Genomic DNA, 16,291 nt, shown 5'->3' on the forward strand with positions numbered 1-16,291 from the left:
ACAGGACAAGGGCCAAGTCACACTATGTATTAGCCTCTGTTATGGTGGCTGTGAGCCCTAAATTAGCAGATCTTAGCACATGTAATTTTAAAAAACAATAATAACAATTATTACCAAACAGCAATAACAATCAGGAAAGCAACATAAATGCCTCAGGACCAGAGGATAGTAGAGTCATTTGTAAAGGAGTGTTAGTCCTGTCAAGAAGCAATGGAGTAACATAATTAAAAATAAGTGTGTGGCAACAATTTTAACTGATCACTCCCTTGCGTGTTTGTGATTCAAATACTGATGATGCAAGCTTTGCAGTCTCTTCAGATGTTGCAGCCTAGGTTGCCAGAAGAAAAGACAGATTGTGAAGCAAGATTGGTATGTGTCCTGCAGAGAACTGTAGATTGAGTGGTTCTGAACTAAGAATAATCTACAGCAGAGGTAGAGCAGCTGCAACCAAGATGTTGGAATCTAACTCTAATCAGTTCCAGGCCACATGGCCAATGGCCCAGCAGCATCTGCAACACCCAGGCTTCCTGCCCCTGGGTGATAACATAAAAAGGAACAAAGTTTAAAAAACTTAAGGGATATTATATAATAGCAAGATGAGCCACGTTCCTGCAAGATATAGTTGCAGTGATCGCTCTTGTATGGTCAGTGCTATCCCTAATGAGCCAGCAGGATTCGTATAAATAACAGTAATCCTTAGGGCTTATCCACATTTACCTTTCCTCCGCTCTTTCCAGGCATGGTCCTCGCTTTAAAGCTCCATCTCTGAGCACCTTTATTTTCCTTTTCCTTTCCTTTTTTTGCTTTGGACCTTTCCCGTGAAAACCCACTATTTAGCACTCAATCAACAACCCACATTAAACCCACATCTGTGTTTGCGCCGACTGAGCGCTAAACAGCGGGTTTTAGTGGGGAAAGCTCCAGGGCAAAAGCAACAGAAAAGAGAAACACCACAACCACCTACACACACACTTGGGACACTGAGCTTTACGGCTCAGACCCTTGCCTGGAAAGAGCAGGGCAAATAAGTGATTTCAGTCAGTGCCGCGAGAGCCTAACCCGGTGGCGCCAGACTGCTAGAGCAGTGTTTCCCCAACCTTGGGTCTCCAGCTGTTTTCGAACTACAATTCCCATCATCCCTGACCACTGGTCTTGCTAGCTGAGGATTATGGGAGTTGTAGTCCAAAAACAGCTGGAGGCCCAAGGTTGGGAAATGCTGTCGAGGACACAAAACAGGTACAGTGAATTCTGCGCTGTTAATTGTTACCAATGCAACCAATGTGCAAGTTTTCCGCGTCGCACAGAATTCCTCACCGGGCGATGCCCACGGACAAGTCGCATGTAGGCATTCAAGCCCGTATTAACGCCCTATATGTCTACATAGCTGTCAACGTTTCCATTTTAAAGGGAAATTCCCTTATTCCGAATAGGATTCCTCGTAAGAAAAGGGAAAAGGTGATAGCTATGCATGTCTAGGAGGGGAGAAGCCTTGCTGCATCGCAGAAGCTGCAGGGTGGTCGCCTTAAGTTGAGCGCGAGTTGTTGGGCAGGTTCGCGCACGCGCGGTTTCTGTTTGCCCTGCCCCTCCCGCCCTCTCCCTCTACCTCTGTACCCGGCGCCCCTTTCTCTTTCGCTTTCAGCGACGCCCCGCCCTTCGACCCCTCCGTCGAATGCGCCCGAGGGTCGCGCTTCCCTGCGTCTCGTTGGTCGCCTGAGCCTTCGCGGACGCCGTTGTCAGCTGACCTGACTAGGACCGGGTGCAGGCACGGAACTCGGAATACAGGCTTTTTGGGTGGCCGGGCGCCGCCATGGCTCCGGACCCCTGGTAAATGTGTGTGTGTGTGAGGGGGGGGGCGGGGCAGGTTGAAGCCGTGGAGCGTTTCCCTTCGGGGCTGCTGCCTTTGACCCAAGGGGTGGAAGGGGGGGGGGGGCTTCACTCTGGGCCTGATATCGGCCAGAGAAGGGCAGGCGCGTCCTGCCCCTTCCACTTAATGCTAACCGGGCGTGGGCAGCCTGAAGGCATAGTGCTGCATACCGCCTCTCACCTTCCGCCTTGTTAAGGCAGGGATGGGGAGAGTTTGACCCTCCAGGTGCTTGTGGTAGCCTTCCCCCCCCCTCCCCGCACACAATTCCTGTCACCTCAGCCAGCATGGCTAATGGTTAGGGACAGTGGGAGTGGCAGCCCAGAAACGCAGCACCCCTTTCCCCCCTGCAATACAGTACAGTGGTACCTCGGGTTACATACGCTTCAGGTTACATACGCTTCAGGTTACAGACTCTGCTAACCCAGAAATAGTGCTTCAGGTTAAGAACTTTGCTTCAGGATGAGAACAGAAATTGTGCTCCGGCGGCGCAGCAGCAGCGGGAGGCCCCATTAGCTAAAGTGGTGCTTCAGGTTAAGAACAGTTTCAGGTTAAGAACGGACCTCCGGAACAAATTAAGTACTTAACCTGAGGTACCACTGTATGAGGTGTCTCCTCCTCTGTCCTCACCATTCTTCCCTCCTATCTCCTTCCTCTGGAATCAGTTGTGGGGCTACTGCTGTAGAAATGGGAGAATTTTCACAGGTGCAGCTTCTTCCGCCTTGGTGCTGTGGCAATAGACGACAAAAAAGCCTGCACCTAGCGTGGATACAAAGGAAGGGTTGTACTTGGATAGTAGCATAACAGAGAGAATTTACACATGTGTAGCTTTTCCTTGTTTTATTATTATTTTATTTATGATTTTCAGTTTTGTACATTTCAGTAATTTTACAATCATTTCAACATTGCAAAACTGAACTTCCCTCCACATTAACTTAATTTACTCATTTATTAATCTACTTTAAATATATACTCTTATAAAACTGCAGGTTATTACAATAATCCTGTCAAAGTTCTTATATGTTTACATTTTATTTGTAAATATTCAATAAACCATTTCCATTCTTTTATAAAATTTTTGTTATCTTGATTTCATATTTTTCCAGTAAATTTCACCATTTAGGCATATTCCATAAGTTTTTGTATCCATTATTCTTTTGCTGGGACGACTTCTTTCCATCTCCCCCCCCCCCCCAGCTTTTCCTTGTTTGATTCCTCCTTTGATACGGCAAGTGCTTAGGTGTAATATAGTTGTACTACTTTGCAACAGAAGGAGACAAGTTTCTCCTCCGTTAAGCACACACACTTCTTTGTAGTAGACTCAATCTGTTTTGGGGATGGGGATTCCCTAACCTGTTTGCCTATTATGAGATATTTAGATAGAATGAATTAAAAAACTAAATATATGTTCCTTGTGCTGGATAAAACACTTCTGGTTAAGACTTTTGCATTGTGATTGAGATACAAGGCAATGCTCCCCAAATTTGACAAGGGATTGGAATTCTATTCAAGATAGCTTGCTTTACTTGAACAGGGATTATTACCAGGGCAATAACAATAGCAATAAATACCTCAAGTGAGATGCTTTATATTTTCTTTAGGTTGACTGACTGTATGTTTGCTTCAACCACATATAATTACTGTGAGAGAGGGAAGTTGACCACAGTGTTTGCATGTGAATTCAGTGTAGCACTAAGGAGATTGCTCAGTCATCACAAGCCTCTCCGCTTGTCTAATGGAACAATCTTCTTCCCCAGTACATTGTGCACAGTGTTTAAAACTCCCATTGTTCTAGGTGCAGTACTGTGCCTAAGATTTCAGATTAAAACTGCAGAGTGGAAGGAAAGGAGGACCTTTTTCTGCCTCCCCACTTCCAGCTACTCTCTGAAGACTGGAGAAGAGACCCTCTTAAGAATATTAGGGGGTGGGTAGGGGAAGGACTAGACCATGTGAAAAATGAACATAATATTTTAGCTGCTGTTCATTCATTTTCAGCTTTGTTTGTATTCTTATAAAAAAGTGTGCCTAGACATTACATCGTTGTGCCCATAATATAGGTTTAAGGTGCCATTTAGCTCCTAGCTTTCATATCTGTTTCAAACACTGATTGTACATTGTTCCAGGGATTCTCTTGACCCCTGAGCAGATTTGAGAGGTGGGGCCTTGTTGCCCCCTAGGCTCATTTGGAGGAAGGGTGGAATAAAAATAAAATATCTTACCTTGGTGCTGTTTATGAATTGTGACCATGTGCTAAAAATCCTCAGTGGTGTTTTAGCATCCTGTGTCTTGTTACTTGCTAAAACTTGGTGGCAATTAATATATTGGCTTCTCTATAGGATGTTTGTTGGGATAGCTTCCTTAGCTATGCTCTAAATTTGGAGGAATTTTTTTATGTATAAGCTGTCCATATTTGTTTTATTTCTTGTTTCCATCTATAGACTGCTTTACTACCTAAAATATCTGAAAGCAGTCTACATATACAGTATGTTCCACAAACCACATCAAATGATTTGCACCACAAAATACATTTAAAAAATCCATAAACATAATATAAAATCAGAGTGAACTACTAGGCAGTATAATGTAAAATTTCAAACAGCACAGCATTTGTGCAATCATTCATTCAATCTCACTCACCATCCATTTCACACAACCACTACAACCATTTGCTACACCAAACATTACCTCTATCAGTTACTCATACTTTCAACCCACACACAAAAGGTCATTGCCAAGCATACATAATAAGATACACTTCTAATACATGAAGCAGTATTGGACTTGTGTCCCACTCTCACTGAACGATCTAATACTCATCTCCCACCTCTCCCTGGAGTGAGCCCAGGCTCTCACCCTGGAGGGTATAGAACTATTTCCATCCATGCACTGCCAGCTATGGAATCATAACATGCATGGTGCTGCATAACCTCAGAACCTAACACAGAAACAATCAGCTTGACTTGAAATAGGCATCTTTATGGATCATGGGGCAGTGGTGAAAGATTGAATATTTTGATGAACAATAAGGGCAAAAATGTATGTATATTAGTTAAAATATATTAACTTGTTTTAGGTTGTCGATGTATGAATCCACTTGCCATACTGCCCAAGAGGTTGCTGAAAAAATTCAAGAACGCAATCGATGTCAGAGGAATGGTGAAAGTACAACTAAGGTACTGCATAATTCATGGACCACCTTCCAGCTTTGCTTTACCTTCTCTTACATCTTTTAAAGATCAGCAGCCAGTGTCCTCTTGACTGAGCAAGCTGTGTGCACCTGAAATCTATTGAAAGGTAATCTTGGTAGCTGCCTTATAACACTGGAGCTCCTATCCTTAAAAGACTCATCAGATTCTTTGGGGCTGAGTGCTCTAACAGACCAAGCTTGTAGAGATTAGTAACTAGCTATTTTATTCTGTCCCCACTCCTCCGCATTGGCCTGGATTTGTAAATTATAGTTACCTATTTTAAGTCCTAGTGACAGAGTGAGATAAAAATTGGAATAAATATTTTTGAAACAATAATATTTTGTTTGGTTTTGTAAGGGTAGGGTACAGAGTATGATATCAGTTGGAAAGAGGATGCTCTTGATGTAAGATAACCACCTCTGTCTCAGAACATGAACATGGCACTTTGAAACTGTATTGTTGTCAGGTAAAATGAATGAGCTGGACATTTGCTGCAATTCTTTTACCTGTTAGTCACGTCATTGCTTTCGGCTGTCCCCTGAGAGAAGGCAACAGCACCAGAACAAACCCAGTGTTGGGACAAAGCAGAGGTTCTCATTTCCATGGTATTATTAATCCTGAAATAGGGAAGCTAAGCCATAGCTGTCAGGTAAAGGCCCAGCTAAGGTCAGAAAATATTCAGTAAGCTGGACTGAAATGACTTGCTTCGTGTAAAATTGCAAAATCCTTTACACTTTCAGATGATGGGAGAATCCAGAAGGTATGCTGAGCCCTAATAATTTAGGGCTACTTCACATGCAGCATTTGTTTCACAAAGCTGTGTTCACTTAGTAGATACCTGAAGTATGAAAGAAAGATGCACATCTTGAAATGTGTGTCTGTGACTAGAGCAGTGACCAAGTGCAGATGTGTCAAGGCCACCTCTTGTTCCTTTGCGCTCTCCCCATACTGTAGGAACAGTGGTTCATGTTACAAAATGCACTGCTCAGTAGACGAATGGTTCCCTGAAGAAAACTTTCCATGTTTGTACGTGAGTAGAATTGCAGACGCTTGCTCAGTGAGCAGGTAGGAAGCCAGCATTTGAGTCCAGTGTAAACAGGCTTCCAACAATTGCAATATTTATTGCCATAACAACTGATGTTATGGGCTGATGTTGAAAAACATTAAGCAGCTCAGTCATGTTGTCTGTGGCCAGGGAATGTTTTAATGAAGAAAAATGTTCTTTTCCCATGTTTGCCAAGTAGGGGAAATGTCATCAGTGTCTTGTTTTTTCTGGGATTTTGCCACTTTCATGCGCTTAGACATTTTTTAAAAAATGTAGTGAGAAAAAATCAAGCATTTCTATTGCCATTCTGAATGAGAGACAAAAGAAAACTTACTCTTATTCCTAGTCCTTCCCCTCCTCATCTCTTTGCTTTGTTGGTAGTTAATACTTAGTGTGAAAGATTGGAAACATTCCTCAGTAAAATGTATACATTTTTTTAAAAAATGTGGAAAGCAAATGTAAGTCCACACTGGACGCAAATCTCTCAAGAATGTTTCCCTTATGAATTACAGTAACGTAAGAGCACAGTTAGGTGGTTGCACAAGTCTTACAGTTAAAACTGGTCTTGTTTTGCAGAAATGAGCTAGTGGATTGTGACTTCAAACTGAAAACTGTTTGTTTTCTTAACTTCTTCCAACCACTTTGCCCTGATGTAGCAAGTCTGTATTCCTAAGAAGTTAAGATTTATTTGGAAGTAAATCCCATTTTAAAAAATCAGTGGGTATTACGTCCAAGTAAACATAGTGTAGGGGCATTAGTGAAATTTACCATCCACACCTTTTTGGCTTTTAAATCAAATGTGTACATGAGACAGGGCTAATGTTTCTATTGTTGTTCTACGAGACAGTGGACAGTCGTGGGAGCTGCTAGTTCTCAAGGAATTGTCACCTAGGAAAGGTCCTGTGAGTGGATGGTATTGCTTCATTACCTTGGATTAAAGTGACATGAAATTCTGGGGAGTTCCTGGACTTTAACAGGGTTAGCTGTCAGCTTATGTCACCTTAGCAATACTTGCTGCTCTTTGACTTTCAGTAGATTGCCTCAAGAGTGCGCTTGAGATTCTGACCCAGAATGAAGTCCTTGATGAATGCTTAGCACCACATTCCCCACAAATTACCAGTTCCCTGTGGATGGATGTAGTGTAGCCCTCTTCTGGTCATTCTCTGTTCCCAAGATGGTTGGCATTCTTTACCAGGCTGGCCATGCAGGGTCTACTGCGGCTCCTTGGCACTATAGTATTGTTACAAGGGCTGACTGTTGCTCTTTGATTAAAATGGATAGGGTTTCTTGCTGGATCCTAAGGGTGGGGGAATGATCTAACTTGAGTGGTCTTTTCCAAGCCTGTTGTGTATAGCTGGCTTCCTTTTTCATGAATGTCTTGCTTTTTGAAAGCTGTAGAAGGCATTGGCTCACAAAAGCAGTAGTTTAACTGGAAATCAGTGGGGCCAAAAACAACTCAGATACATGAGTAAGTTTGTAAGTGCACCTTCCGGTTAACTGTCTGGAGTTCTAATAGGATTTTTTTTAAAAAAAACTATCCTACATAGATAAGTCTTCTCCACTTTGATGGGGTAATAATGAGCTATACTCTGTTTTTATTTGCTTATTTCTATGTGTTTCTGGATGGTCTCATCTGCAAATTCAATGCAGCACTGATGAGCTGATCTCACTTATTTCCCTTTTGCTCTTGTCTCCTTTCAGCTCAATGTTTCCATCAGGTCACTGTTGCAAAACCTCAAAGAAAAGACCGAGCGTCTGAAGGACCTCTTGCTTCACTCTGTATCAACACGTCAGATGTATCCATGTAAACAGCTGTATACCAGGAAGGCCAGTGAGACAAGAGTGGGTCAGCATTCTGTTTTGGAAAAGGAACGAGACCATTAAATTATATCTTTGTGTTTAGAAAATCCCCAACAACTTGGGAAAAACCCAGGTACAAAAGAAATGTTTGCAGTCTTCATTTTATTTCCAGGGTTTGTTCTGTATGTGCAAGCACTTCTTCAAGGCACTCCTAACTAAATGGGCTGCAGCAAATGTTGTGTCAGATCCAACTGGAGCCCACTTTACACACGCAACTGAATGGGCTGTGTAAAGCTGTGCCCATGTGGTTTTATTACAAGTCGATGCTCACTTAGGTAGTTGCATGTGTGAGTCTGAATTCTGCTATAAGTAGTTGCACAGTTATGACTTTTGCCACCTTGCTGTTTGTTTTTAAAACGTTCCATGTGTCTTATAGACTTATAAAATGAGGTAAATGTTGTAAAGTACTTTTTACACCTGGAAAAGTGTTATAAAAATGATAGTAGTCTGTCGTCAGTTCTCTGCCTAGGACAAGATAACCTCATATCCTTATTTAGTCATAATAGAACTTAGATATTTTTTAACTCTGGCCTCTCCAGTATAGATCTAGTATGTTTTTTCCTGTACTGATAGGTACGCATGTGGTTCTTCCTGACTGGATAAAGAAGTCATAACTTACTTGATTTGTGATTTAATACCAAAAGTATGAGGTCTAGATGTTCAGTCATTTGTTTCTGGCAATCAACCTTAACCCAGTTCCTGCAGAACACAACTTGAAGGGGACAGGCGGCAGAACTTAGTGGATGACCTCCTCACGCGACATCGTCATCTTCAGGCATCTTTCAAAAATGAGGGGACAGAACCGGATGTGATAAGGTACAGTTATAAATGAGAAATGCATGAGAGTAGCTCTCTCTTGAGCTATGAAGCACCAGTGTACCTGTACCCCAGGAATCATCCTGATGACTGGTCATATTGGCTGGGGCCTGTTGGGAGTCCAACAACATCTGGAGGGCCACAGGTTCCCTGCCTCTGCTGTACCTTATTTTCACACAGACCCCTCCTGTTTTGTGTGTGATCAGTTATGCTCCCCTTCAGGATATTGTTTTTCATGTATTCTCTGAGTACCTTGACCAGGTACCCAGACTTGATGGAGCATCTGCACTCAGAATCGAATAAAAAAACCGGAGCTGAAGGTTGCATCAAAGCCAGTCATGCTAAAAGGCTGAGTGTCTTAAGTGGTTCAGAGCCAAGGTCAAGCCAAAGCAGACTTTAACAGAGATGGGCTCAGAAGCCACGCAAGACAAAACTTCGCATCACAATGGCCACAGAAAGCAAGCGTGCATTGGAATTTAAGAGTCATATGGTGTCAGGGATGGATGAGGGAGATAAATGAGAAATAAAGAGATAGTTGCACATAGTTTGTCTAGGCAGGGTGGTTTTTTGTCCTTAGGGCACAAGCCAGGAAAACTGGCCAATCAAAAGAAAGGCAGTTATGTGGTCCAGAGCTACAGGGGGATCTATGGAGTGGAATTTCCCAGCAGTGCATACCTTGTCCTTGCAGTGTTGCTCTGGACTGTGAATAAGGGAACTATAGAGATCTATGCCTTAAGAAAACCAGTCACACTACAAAATTTGGAAGGAGAAGCGTGGTGGTACATAGTATTGGTCTTGCAAATTGGTTCAAGATGTGCTTTTTACATTACATTGATGCATCTTTTAGTAATATTTAATGATTATATGCTAACAGTAATAATGATATCCTGATTAATTTCCCGCTTGTCCTAAGCTAAAGGGAAAAAAGAAGCAACATAAATTTTGAAAATGATTCCAGCTGCTGGTTGGGTTTTGATGATCTATCCCATTCTCTTTTTATATCTTCTATACAGAAGCTTGAAATAGTTAAAGCATATATGTATCACCCAAGACATTTCAGGTGGAGAAAATGTGTTTTGGATTGCCTGTGTTGTTGAAAGAGGAAACTCTGGAAGAATGTCTAATTGATTAATTGTTTTTCTGGCCTTGTAATCCCTTGGCAAGCAGTACAAATCCTTCCAGCTCTCCTGTGTGCTGGATTTTGTATTTAGCTAGTTTAACTCAGCATGAGAAGTCAGTCGGGCAGTGCTTTCCATGTTGATGGATTATCTGAGTTGAGTCGTTGTTTATTTCATGCTCCAGCAACAGCATAAAGTGAGCCTATGCAACATTGTCTTGGGAATTTCAGTACTACTGAATTGCCACCAGGAGGAGCATGCAACTGTTGCTTCCTCCATCCCTGAACCCACAAATACAAATTGCAGCGTAAAGAAGATTCCTCTTACATTTCAAGTTTTTTATAATTTCTTTTCCTATCCTCACCTTTCTGAAACAAAAATAAATGAAATATTGGGGACGTTAGTGTGCCAAAAAAAGGTGGATGGCGGTTAGAAACTGCTAGTGCTGGAATTATTGTTGGCTATGGAAATTTCTGTGGATTTCTCTTGGCCAGCCAAGAATCTCCAAAGCTGTAACTCTTAGCTTTGCATGTGTATTTTAAAAGAAAATGTATTCCAACTTGAACCTGATAGTTAGATCTTTCCAATCTGGCTGTAGTTGCTGCTGAGCTATGGCTCCTCCCTTAGGGGTCTATAATTATTGCTATTTTTCCCTTTAAAAAGCCCAACCATTCTATATTACAAGCCAAATTCTATTTCATCATGCCCATGCATATTTCTATTTTCATATTTTCTTTTCAGAATTTAGAAGTTGTGTGATGTGGGTGTGGTTGGATATAGTGGGGTCATGGCAGTTTGGTCTTACTCTGAGTAGGCATTCTGTTTCTCTCTTCCTGTTCCTATATGCAGGCTTCACCTTTCTTTTATCTGATCCATCCTTAAAGTACACCCCACATTTTCAGGAGATTTTTTTCGCACTTCTCCCTCCACCACCACCCCCGTCCTATCCCGTAGTCATCCCCTTCATTAACCTTCTTGCATCAGTGATCACATGTCTTATTGTCCTCATGGTGTGCAATTGTGAAAGCATTCTCAAAATTAATCTCCGTTTACGTTTGGTCACCATTCAGTGAGTTTACATCCTTTGAAATCTGCTTTAATGCGAGTGCTCTTGGTGTGGTACAGTGGCCTTAGTACTTCTAATTCTTATTTTAAGTGACAACCTGGGCCACGATACAGATCAAGGCATTGCTTTATGAGGCACCCAAGTAGCTTACCTTCCGGCATTGTCAGACTTAATTAGGACACAGTTCTCAGTATCCGAAAGGGTTGTGCCATTTGCATAGCTGCTTCAATGCAGTTATTTCTCCCGACCCAAACCATTTTATTCAATTGCCTTTAAATTAACCATGCAATATCCGAATGTGAAGAAGACGTGTGTATCTAACACGTAGAATGCCAATTTCATGAACCATCCTAGAGATGTCATTAGGGGCAAAGCTTGAGGTCCAGGAAATTGTGAGATATTAAACTTAATATTTTCCTTGCGTCCAAGGAGACGGTGATCCCTTTGCTGGACTCCTAATCAGAGAATCTATTAAATGGATGAAGTTGTAATGAAATGGAGGTTGATATCCTGTGACAGAGTAGAAGGCGAAAAGAGCAAACCCACCCACATCCTGTGAAACTAATAATACAGCTTTTGCTAATGCTGAGAGTGAACCTGTATGGCAGGGCATTCATACTGCAGTTTGAGAAAAGTCCCCATCTCTAGCTTTCAGTAGCTGCAGTTGTGGGAGGTGTCACTGGAAGTATGGAGAGTGTATTGCTACCCTGGTAAAAGGAAATAAAATGAAGAGGGTGATGAAATGATGCATGTCACCTGTAGGAAGCTAGCATCTTCCTAAACTGAAAACCCGAACTAATGCTAGCCACAGTCGTGATTAAAACCATCTGCATGGGAACTTCCTTCTTCTTACACAGCTAGCATAGAACTGTAGAAATGTCTTCCACCCTTGGACCCTGGCCAGACCCCAAGCTGAGCATCTTTCAGCAGTGCTGAAAAGGCTTCCTTGTAGCTGGCTTTTGACTGGGCTACAGGTAGAGCGCTTAATATTTGTATCATGTATTTTGAATTACCTATTGTGTGTGTGCTTGTACATATACTAAATGTTGGAAAGCCCTTACCCCAAGCCTAAGAGATGTAAGCAATGAATGGTTCTCAACAATCTGATTGCTAAGGACACAGATGACAAAATCTAGATTCAAAATTCTCTTGACAGGCTGGAGCATGACCAAAACTGACAAGAGAGATAAATGTAAAGTCCTGCGTTTGGGTTTAAAAATACAAGTAAAAATCAAATAACACTAGTTACAGGATGGGAGAGATTTGGCTTGACAGCAAGACATGTGGAAAGGTTCTGAGTGTCTCTGTGTGCATTGTAAGCTGAGGGAGCCAACAGGGCAATGCAGCCACTAAAGAGGCAAATGCAATTATGAGTTATGCTAATCAAGAAAAGTAATAATGCCACTCTGTCCTGTGCTGCTCAGGCCTCATCTGGAGTACCACGTCCAGTTCTGGGTGCCACATTTTAAAAAGGAATTAGCATGTCCAGAGGAGGGTGACTCTGATAGTGATGGCTCTGGAAACATCCTGTGAGGAACATTTGAATAATCAGGCTACATTTAACCTGGAGAATAAAAGGAGGACGCATGGTTGCAGTCTTCAAATAACTGAAGGGCTCTCTTGGAGAAGATGGAGCAGACTTGTTCTCTTTTGCTCCAGAGGGCAGAACTTGAAACAGTGGGTGGAAATAGCAGGGAAACAGATTTTGGCTGTTAGAAATAGCTTCATAACAGTACATGTTGCTCAACAGTGGAACAGACGCTCTCAGGAGGAGGAGGGCTGTCTTTTGCTGCTGATATTTAAGCTGAAGCTGGGTGGCCCTCTGTTAGGGATGCTGCAGTTACATCCTGCATGGCAGATCCTGCATTGAGCCCAAGGGTTGGACTACATGGCCTCCAGCATCCCTTCCAGTTCTGTATCCTCCTAATGCCACCTGTTGCACCAATACAGCAAATAAAATGAAAGCAGCACCCAGTACTGGGGGGGGGGGGGAATGGGGAAATTCACTATATTGCCATGCAGATTGTTCCAAGGGCCTCGTATCCAATGTTTTTTGGAAACCCCCAATCACATTTTACAGCAATTTATGAATCCAGATTGAAGTACTCAAAACACTTCAAATATTATTACTGTACTGCCATATTCACAAGGGGAAATGTGATTAATCACATAGACCAATGTCACATGACCTGGGTTTTCGTTTTAAAATCACTCACGTTGATTGTTCTAAGGCTTGAAAGCCTTCATGTGTGGCCGTGGTCTAGGGAAAGGTCTGTTTGACTAATTTGTGTTTCTTGGGAAATTTTGTAAGAATTAACCAGTGAAACAATGCAGTTGGGAAGATAAGCTGCTGTTTGTTAAGTAGAGGCACAACCCTTGATTATAACCCTCCAGCTTCCTTTATATTTGGGCACATTGCTAAGCCTTTTAATTAGTTAAATCTGCTCCTATAATCAAAAGCTATCTGCACACTCCACTGTGCTGTGACAATTTCAAAGATTTAAGTGATTAACTTGGCAAAAGCAGTGGGTGGCTAATTGGATAAACTTTAATCTTCACACTGCCAAAATGAAACAGAGGAAGATCAGAAGAAAGAGGAAGTTGGGCTGCCCTGGGTGGGAAGAGAGCTACCAAACATGTCAGAAAGATTATTTTTAAAATGCTAGCAGGTCACTTGCCGCAACCAAAACTAGAAAGCATGGTTGGGGGTAAAACTGTGCCACTACATGACACACACCCCTCTCTCTCATTGACATTTTCAAATGGCAAAAGGTTTTTCTCATTTGAGCTAGTGGAGCCACAGCTGTGGATTTTGGAGCAGAGGATTTGGCTAGACCATCTTCTCTTGGGAAGACTCTGATGAGAGCTGCACCTTTTTATTTTGACAACGTTTAATGGGGACTTGGGCCCCTTACAGGAGTAAAAATGTCCCCTATGGGAGTTGGCTTTTTAAAAAACACAAATGTCCCCATTATACTGAATTACACAATATTCTTGAAGCTAATGGGAGTTGTTTTGCTAAATATGAATATATTTTTCCCGCATGTCACATGCCTGCCTTGTTTGCTTATTATTACTGTGAGCTCTTGAGGCACACAGTAATAATACGGCTGGTGAAGACTAGAGGAGTACTTTAGCAGTCATTTTGCCAGCGCAATCTCTTCAGCTTGCCAGCTAGAACGACCCCCACCCTCCCTATGGGTGCTGTTCTGGGATTTCTCTCAAACCCCCTAGAGCCATTTTTTCTTGTGGGGTGTGTGTACTCTGAGGAATGTTCTGTTGCACTAGGTAGAGCCCTTAAACTGGCTTCTGCTAGTGGAACTAGAATAACAGAATCACAGAATTGGGAAGGGACCCCAGGAGTCATCTAGTCCAACCCCCTGCAGAGCAATTGAATCCTGCCCTACTTCTTCTGTAGTAGTTTTAATTCAACTGCAAGTGAAGATGGTTTTAATTAAAGAGAAAACAAGGAGGTAAATGACCTTTAGGCTCCTTCTGTCCTAGTGAGTGTGGCTGACATGTGTAACAGGTGACAAATTGAATGGCCAACTTAACCAGAGTGGATTTAATACAGCTGGTTCCTGGGTTGTTTATTAGCTAGAGATCAATGATTTGGGTCTCCCAAATTTCATTTTATTTGGATTTGTAAACGAAGAACTGTTCTCTTTGCTAAAAAAAAAGACCAAGAAGATGCTGTGGCATCTTAAGGCCTTGCCAATTTGTGGTAGCAGGGCCTGTCCACTTCTTCATATACCATCAGATTTGATCAGTGTAAAAAAAATACAGCTATCTGCTATCTAACTGATGTGTCTGGTGGATACCGAACAGGTGAGACGGCAGTTGGCCATAGAACATAGAAAAACTGCCTTATACTAGGGTAGATCATACGTTCATCTAGCTCAGCAACCCCTGCTGTAGACAGATACTTGTTTTTATTTGGCCTGAGAGCCACATTGCGGTAGACTACCCCACTGAGGGCCACATGCTGGGGTGGATGTGGCCAATGCACACTTTCATGCACAGCCAGCAGAGGAGGAGAGGTCCCTCCACACTGCAGCTCTGGTCTAAGAAGAGAGGTTCCTCTCTTCCTTAGATGGGGAGGAAAGCCCTTCAAATGTTGGGTGCCTCTTACTACCTTTGGAAAAGTGCTGCTTCTCCCCCTGGTGTAGCACCATTGTCAGAAGGCCTTAGAAAAGCACAGCAAACAGTTTTGGAAGTATTCAGTTTTGGAAAAGAGCTGTGAGCTACTAAAAATAGCTTCACGGACAGGGCCGAGGCACCGGTTTGTCACTTCAGTAGACCTTGGAGGGCCAATGCTGCTTTCAGTCTCTCCCAGCCCTATCAGGAGGTGCTGGGGACTGAGCCTGGCATTTTTTCCATGCAAAGCAGATGTGCCAGTGATCCACCAGTCCTTCTGTAAACTCTAAGCACTAACATGTAATTCATTTGGTAGACAGGTATTTGATTTGGTGGACAGGGCACTCTTTCTATGTAAAGTGACCCCCCTTTTTTTTAGCATGGCATATGCTTATAGTCAGCGGTTAAATGTATCTAAGGCATGGAGAACCTGTTGCTCACCCAACTCTCATCTTCCTTGATCATTGGCCATGCTGCCTGGAGTTGATGGGACTCCAACAGCACCTGGAGAGTCACAAATACCCCAGTCTTGATGTATCTGAAGGGCTTGTGCAACTTGCACTTTTAGCCAGCAGGTGTCTCTCTCATACTGAAAATTCACACATTTTCTGTATGCTGCAGAAATGAATTTGGTAGAGATCCTGGTTTTCATCCATTACACTTCATTCTTCTGTTGCATAGATGCACTTCAACAGAATATGAGGGCCTGTCTCTGTCTTTCATTTATATTAATATTGCAGTGCTGCATAAAATCCTACCTCCAGGTTAAGTGCATGCCTGTTCACTATTCTGCATGCAAGTCCCTCTGAATTCAGTGGGAGTTCTCCCAAGTCTGGTCTGCTGGCCAGATACCACAGCAGCCACCCTGCCTTCTGGGTCCTCTCCTCTCCCAGCACCATCTGTTAAGTAGGGAGCAGCAGAGCTGTAGCTGCAGGAAAAAAGGGGCTTTGGTGTCATGCAAAGTCTGCAGTTGCAGCTCCTTCCTCTGTATAAAAATATATTGCAAGAAGAAAAGTGGGGGTATGTTTCATAATATACACATGTTGTGCTCTTTGCAGATATGCAAAAAAAGTCATTCATACATTTTGTATGTGTGCAATTTTGGAGATGCAGTTGCACTTTTTTATGTTGAGGCTTCAGAAACTGTATGGCAGGCTTGCTGGGGTTCCCCCCCCCCTTTGAATAAATTATTTTAAAATG

The 16,291-nt window shown here is 42.6% G+C and overlaps 1 protein-coding gene and 1 long non-coding RNA gene across 2 annotated transcripts in view; both read left to right on the forward strand.

Moving 5' to 3' along the window:
• Positions 1-16,291, forward strand: part of LOC310699633 — a 116,262-nt gene that overhangs the window by 12,157 nt on the left and 87,814 nt on the right. The gene's annotated exons all lie outside the window — the stretch shown is intronic.
• STX8 (syntaxin 8) overlaps positions 1,609-16,291 on the forward strand; it is a 76,924-nt gene continuing 62,241 nt past the window's right edge. Inside the window, exons 1-4 of the mRNA XM_083487714.1 lie at positions 1,609-1,824; positions 4,935-5,034; positions 7,796-7,890; positions 8,660-8,770. Coding sequence (XP_083343840.1) covers positions 1,808-1,824; positions 4,935-5,034; positions 7,796-7,890; positions 8,660-8,770 — 323 coding nt within the window. The 5' untranslated portion in view covers positions 1,609-1,807. The remainder of the gene's footprint in view (positions 1,825-4,934; positions 5,035-7,795; positions 7,891-8,659; positions 8,771-16,291) is intronic.

This window comes from Podarcis liolepis, assembly GCF_965112155.1.
Source record: "Podarcis liolepis genome assembly, chromosome: 2".
NCBI classification, from domain to species: domain Eukaryota; kingdom Metazoa; phylum Chordata; class Lepidosauria; order Squamata; family Lacertidae; genus Podarcis; species Podarcis liolepis.